The following is a 6,643-nucleotide window of genomic DNA, read 5'->3' on the forward strand; positions in this document are numbered from 1 at the left end:
ATAGGAAATGGGATTTGGAATGGGGAATGGGGCTGGGGATGGGAAATGGGGCTGGGAATGGGAATGGGACTGGGAAATGAGAGTGGGAAATGGGACTGGGAAATGGCACTGGGAAATCTGACAGTGACACGTGAGTGCCTGGATCCTGCCCATCCCGCTGGGAATGGGAAATGGGAATGGGAATGGGATTGAGAAATGGGACTGGGAAATGGGACTGGGAAATGGGATTGGGAATGGGAAATGGGAATGGGACTGGGAAATCAGACCAGGAAATCTGACTGGGAAATGGGAAAGAGAAATCTGCCTGGGATATCAGACTGGGAGGTCTGGCTGGGAAAGCCCTCAGGCAGTTTCTGTGGCACCCAAAGAACTCTCTGCTGTCCTGTGCAATGAAGGAATTCCCAAAGAAGCCACAAATTGCCCCGAGTTCCCAGCTCCCCAGTGCTCCCAGTACCCCCAGTGCTCCCAGTTGCCCCAGTGCTCCCATTTCCGCCTGAATTCCCAGTTCCCCCAGTGCTCCCAGTGCTCCCAGTTCCCCCTGAGTTCCCAGCTCCCCAGTGCTCCCAGTTCCCCCTGAGTTCCCAGCTCCCCAGTGCTCCCAGTTCCCCCAGTGCTCCCAGTTCCCCCCTGAGTTCCCAGTTCCCCCTGGGTTCCCAGTTCCCCAGTGCTCCCAGTTCCCCCAATGCTCCCAGTTCCCCCTGAGTTCCCAGTTCCCCAGTGCTCCCAGTTCCCCCTGAGTTCCCAGCTCCCCAGTGCTCCCAGTTCCCCCTGAGTTCCCAGCTCCCCAGTGCTCCCAGTTCCCCCAGTGCTCCCAGTTCCCCCCTGAGTTCCCAGTTCCCCCTGGGTTCCCAGTTCCCCAGTGCTCCCAGTTCCCCCAATGCTCCCAGTTCCCCCTGAGTTCCCAGTTCCCCCAGTGCTCCCAATTCCCCCAGAGCTCCCAGTTCTCCCCTGAGTTCCCAGTTCCCCCTGAGTTCCCAGTTCCCTCAGTGCTCCCAGTTCTCCCCTGAGTTCCCAGTCCCCCCAGTGCTCCCAGTTGCCCGAGTTCCTGCCCACCCTCCTGGTTCCCCCAGTTCTCCCTGAGCCCCCAGTTCCCCCAGCTCTCCCGGTTCCCCAGTGCTCCCAATTCCTGCCCAGCCCTCCCAGTCCCCCCAGTTTCCCCAGTCCCCCCAGTTTCCCCAGCCCTCCCAGTCCCCCCAGTTTCCCCAGTCCGCGGCGCCCTGCAGGGCTCCCATGGACAGACTCGGCGGTGTCTCTGCAGCTCACGCTCCTGCTGATCCTGGAGGACAAGCTGCACCGCCAGCTCAGCTACGACCTGCTGCCCAGTACGTGTGCAGGGAGGGGCAGGGTGGGCTCCTTCCTTCCTCTGGGGGGCTGGGGGAGCCCCAGCTGGGCATGGAGCGGGCCAGCTTCCCAGACAGATTCCCTGCACTTCTCTTCCTCCCGCTCATCCTCCTCTTCTTCCTCTTCCCGTGCCTTTCCTCTCATCCTCCTCTTCTTCCTCTTCCCGTGCCTTTCCTCTCATCCTCCTCTTCTTCCTCTTCCCATGCCTTTCCTCTCATCCTCCTCTTCTTCCTCTTCCCGTGCCTTTCCTCTCATCCTCCTCTTCTTCCTCTTCCCGTGCCTTTCCTCTCATCCTCCTCTTCTTCCTCTTCCCGTGCCTTTCCTCTCATCCTCCTCTTCTTCCTCTTCCCATGCCTTTCCTCTCTTCTCTTTCTCCCTCCTCCCCTTCCTTTTTCCTTTCCTTTCCTTTCCTTTCCTTTCCTTTCCTTTCCTTTCCTTTCCTTTCCTTTCCTTTCCTTTCCTTTCCTTTCCTTTCCTTTCCTTTCCTTTCCTTTCCTTTCCTTTCCTTTCCTTTCCTTTCCTTTCCTTTCCTGGAACTTTCCTTTCCTGGAACTTTCCTTTCCTTTCCTGGAACTTTCCTTTCCTGGAACTTTCCTTTCCTGGAACTTTCCTGGAACTTTCCTGGAACTTTCCTTTCCTGGAACTTTCCTTTCCTGGAACTTTCCTGGAACTTTCCCGGAACTTTCCTTTCCCGGAACTTTCCTTGCTGAGGAATGGTGTGTGGGAGCTGCTCCTGCCCCAGGCCGTGCCCTGCTCAGCCACACCAAGCCTTTCCTGGTGGCACATTGTCCAGAGCTGTGTTCTGGGACCTCACTCCCCATTTCCTGGTGGCACATTATCCAAATCTGTGTTTTGGGACCTTGCTCCCCATTTCCTGGTGGCACATTGTCCAAATCTGTGTTTTGGGACCTCACTCCCCATTTCCTGGTGGCACATTGTCCAGGGCTGTGTTTTGGGAGCTCAGGAACCTCGTTCCCCATCCCTGCCCCATTTCCCAGCCCTGCCAGGTTCAGGAGCTCCCCGAGCTGCATCCATGCTCGTGTTCTCCTGTTCTCCTTGTCTCTGCAGCTGACAACTCCAAGGATTTGGCCACAGAGCTGGTGCATTATGGGTTCATCCACGAGGTGAGTCTCTGCTGTCCCCACATCCGCAGCTCCTCCAGCCCCTCAGGATTTCTGGGATTTCTGGGATCTCTGCTGCCTCCAGGCTCTGCTCCAGGGGGATCTGCCCACTGGGGCACGTGTTAATTAGCTGGAGCTTAAATAATTCTGAGCGGGAGGACCAGGGCAGCTCCCAGGGGAGGAGGCTGATTCCTCACGTGAGGCATCACGGAACCATTCCTTTGGGAAAAGACCTCCAAGATTAACGAGTCCAAACGTGCGAGGCCGCCCTGATGATGTCCCCAGGTGCCACACCCAGGTGTTAATGGAACTCTTCCAGGGCTGCAAAGCCCAATCCAGGAGGAATTTCCCCAGTATCCCACCCTGAGCTCCCCTGGCCCAGCCTGGGGCCGTTCCCTCTGCTCCTGTCCCTGTTCCTGGGATCAGATCCCCAATCCCCCCGGCTGTGCCCTCCTGGCAGGAGCTGTGCAGAGCCACAAGGGCCCCTGAGCCTCCTTTGCTCCAGGCTGAGCCCCTGCCCGGCTCCCTCAGGGATTCTCCATTCCCTGCCCAGCTCCTCAGGAATTCTCCATTCCCTGCCCAGCTCCCTCAGGGATTCTCCATTCCCTTCCCAGCTCCCTCAGGGATTCTGCAGCCCCTGCCCAGCTCCCTCAGGAATTCTCCATTCCCTTCCCAGCTTCCTCAGCCTCTCCTGATATATATTATATTATATTATATTATATTATATTATATTATATTATATTATATTATATTATATTATATTATATTATATTATATTATATTATATTATATTATATTATATTATATTATATTATATTGTATTATATAATATTATATTATATTATATTATATTATATTATATTATATTATATTATATTATATTATATTATATTATATTATATTGATACACTAAAACTATACTAAAGAAAGAGAAAGGAGACATCAGAAGGCTAGAGAAGAAAGGAATGGATAATGAAATCTTGTGGCTGCTCACAGCCTGGGCACAGCTGGCTGGGATTGGCGGTTTTTAGTTATGATGTTTTCTGAAAAATCCCTTTGCCAGGATTTTTCTCCTGAGAAGCTGAGAGGCCTCAGAAATGAAATGTACCCAATGGTTTTCTGCTGCTGTGGGATGCAACAGGTGCATCTGGGATTGGGCTCATGTGGTTGTTTCTAATTAATGGCCAATCACAGTCCAGCTGGCTCGGACTCTCTGGTCAGTCACAAGATTTTATTATCCTTTCCTCTTTTCTCTTTCCTCTTTCCTCTTTCCCCTTTCCCTTTCCCTTTCCCTTTTCCTTTCCTTTTCCTTTTCCTTTCCTTTCCTTTCCTTTCCTTTCCTTTCCTTTCCTTTCCTTTCCTTTCCTTTCCTTTCCTTTCCTTTCCTTTCCTTTCCTTTCCTTTCCTTTCCTTTCCTTTCCCCTTTCCTTTCCCCTTTCTTTTCCTTTCCCCTTTCCTGTCCTTTCATCCTTTTCCTTTTCCTTTTCCTTTCCTTTTCCTTCTGATGAAACCCTTTCTTCTATTATTTCAGTATAGTTTTAATATACTATATATCATAAAATAATAAATCAGCCTTCTGAAAACATGGAGTCGAGATTCTCACCTCTTCCCTCATCCTGGGACCCCTGTGAACACCACCACAGCCATTAATTAAAAACAATTCACGTGCTGGGTAAACAGTTCTCCAAATCACATCCCAAAGCAGCAAAACACGGAGGAGCTGAAGCTTCCCAGCCCCTCAGGAGAAAAACCCTGGCCAAAGGGTGTGGTGGTGTTTGCAGGGGTCCCAGGACGAGGATCTGACTCCATGTTTCAGAAGGTTGATTTATTATTTTATGATAAATTTTATGATATATTCTTTTTAATACATATTTTAAGCTATTCTATGATATGTTATTTTACGGTATGTATTATGTTAAAAGAAAATGATATATTAAAACTGTACTAAAGAATAGAAGAAAAGGATTTCATCAGAAGGCTTGCAAGGAATGGAAAGGAAAATGGAATGACAAATATTATTTTATTTATTTATTTATTATTATTATAATTTATTATAATATTATTATAATATCAATAATATATTAATATTATATTTATTATCATAATTTATATTACATATTATTTATAATAATATATAATATATATTATAATTTATAATATATATTATTATATTTTTATATATTAATATATATCTATTATTATAATTTATTATAATATTAATTATTATCTATTTATTATTTATTATTTATTATTATGTAACTATAATAATAAATACAAATATTAATATTATTATTGATAAAATAATAATAATAATAATAATAATAATAATAATAATAATAATAATAATAATAATAAATGACCAGAGACTCTGAGACAGCTGGACTTTGATTGGCCATTAATTAAAACCAACCACATGAGACCAATCCCAGATGCACCTGTTGCATTCCACAGCAGCAGATAACCATTGTTCACTAATTATTATAATGTTAATTATTGTTCACATTTTGTTCCTGAGGCCTCTCGGCTTCTCAGGAGGAAGAATCCTCCGGAAAGGATTTTTCATTAGACACGTCTGTGACCAAAGGGTTTTTCAGCATTTTCCTCTGCGCTTGCAGGACGACTGTGAGAAGCTGGCCGCGTTCCTGGAGAGCGCCTTCCACAAGCACCGCTCCCAAGCCCTGTGAGCCCAGCCCAGGGGACTGAGGCGCCCCGGGAGGACCCCAAAGGGCTCCCCTGCCCCACCCAGCCCAGCAGGACCCACCCGGGCCCAGGGGGACTCGCCCAGGCCGTGCTCGGGGCTCGGCCAAGCCCAGGAACTCCGTCCTGGGACGTGCTCTGCTCCCTGCTCCGAGGGGAGCTGTGGGGAGGGGGCAGCACCCCCCGGCAGCCCCGTCCCAGGGGGGTTTGGGAGCTGCTGCAGGAGCCCCCAGCCGGATCCGTTTCCCTCGGGGAAGGATCAGCCCCTCTCCTGCAGCTCCCACAGCTGATTTCTCCCCCCTTTGCCGTCTGGAGTGCTCCTTGCTGAGGGGAGGGAGAGGAGGAGCAGGCTTGGAGAGCCCCGTGGAGCTTCCCATCTGCCACATTCCGCTCTGGACCCCGAAATTCTCCAGGTTTGGGGGTCTCCAGTGTGCTGCCTGTGCTCAGAGCCCTCCCCGTGAGCTGGGACTGTGTGAGCTGTACATGGCTCGAGAAGGAATCCCTGCCCCACCACCGGGAATCTCATGGATGCTCCACAGAACCCTTGTCGTTCTCCAGCTCCCCCTACAGCCTTCCACAATCTCTCGGAGAGAGTCCTGGAGCCTGTTCCTGTTCCGGCCTGGAGATGGGGCACTGCCCCTGGCACCACCCCAGGGCTGCCCTTTGCCAGGGACACACGGGGAGAGAGCTGCAGACAGGAACTGTCCCTGTGCAGGAGCCGTGCGGGGCTGGGCCAGCTGTGCCAGGGAAAACTGCCCTGAAATCCTGCTCTGTGCTGGGCCAGGGAGAGCTGCTCCGAAATCCTGCTCTGTGCTGGGCCAGTGCTGCTCCTGCTGCTCCTGCTGTGCCAGGGAGAGCTGCTCTGAAATCCTGCTCCTGCTGCTCTGAAATCCTGCTCCTGCTCCTGCTGTGCCATAGGAAACTGGCTCTGAAATCCTGCTCTGTGCTGGGCCAGGGAGAGCTGCTCCGAAATCCTGCTCTGTGCTGGGCCAGTGCTGCTCCTGCTGCTTCTGGGAAAGCTGCTCTGAAATTCTGCTCCTGCTGCTCCTGCTGAGCCATAGGAAGCTGGCTCTGGAATCTGCTCTGTGCTGGTGCTGCTCCTGCTGAGCCATAGGAAAGAGGCTCTGGCACCCTGGTCCACGCCGCTCTGTGCCAGGGTTTGTCCCAGTGCTGCTCCTGCTGCTCCTACCAGGGAGAGCTGCTCTGAAATCCTGCTCGGTGCTGTGCCAGTGTTGCTGCTGCTGTGCCATGGAAAATCCACCTCTGGCATCCTGCTCTGTGCTGGTGCTGCTCCTGCTGCTCTCTCTGCGCCAGGGAAATCCAGCTCTGGTGCTGTCCTGGTGATCTGCGCCACGCTGGTGTTGCATCCACTGCTCTGTGCCAGTGCTGCTGCTGCTGCTGTGCCAGGGAAATCTGTGCTCTGTGCTCTGCCAGTGCTGCTGTGCCAGGGAAATCTGTGCTCTGTGCTCTGCCCGTGCTGCTGT

At 51.1% G+C, this 6,643-nt stretch overlaps 1 protein-coding gene across 1 annotated transcript in view; it reads left to right on the forward strand.

The window, feature by feature from the left end:
* Positions 1 to 6,312, forward strand: part of NRBP2 (nuclear receptor binding protein 2) — a 52,272-nt gene extending 45,960 nt beyond the window's left edge. The window contains exons 16-18 of the mRNA XM_036404453.2: positions 1,259 to 1,322; positions 2,410 to 2,465; positions 5,078 to 6,312. Coding sequence (XP_036260346.1) covers positions 1,259 to 1,322; positions 2,410 to 2,465; positions 5,078 to 5,146 — 189 coding nt within the window. The 3' untranslated portion in view covers positions 5,147 to 6,312. The remainder of the gene's footprint in view (positions 1 to 1,258; positions 1,323 to 2,409; positions 2,466 to 5,077) is intronic.
* The last annotated feature ends 331 nt before the right edge of the window (positions 6,313 to 6,643 follow it).

Source organism: Molothrus ater, chromosome 1, assembly GCF_012460135.2.
Source record: "Molothrus ater isolate BHLD 08-10-18 breed brown headed cowbird chromosome 1, BPBGC_Mater_1.1, whole genome shotgun sequence".
Taxonomy (NCBI): domain Eukaryota; kingdom Metazoa; phylum Chordata; class Aves; order Passeriformes; family Icteridae; genus Molothrus; species Molothrus ater.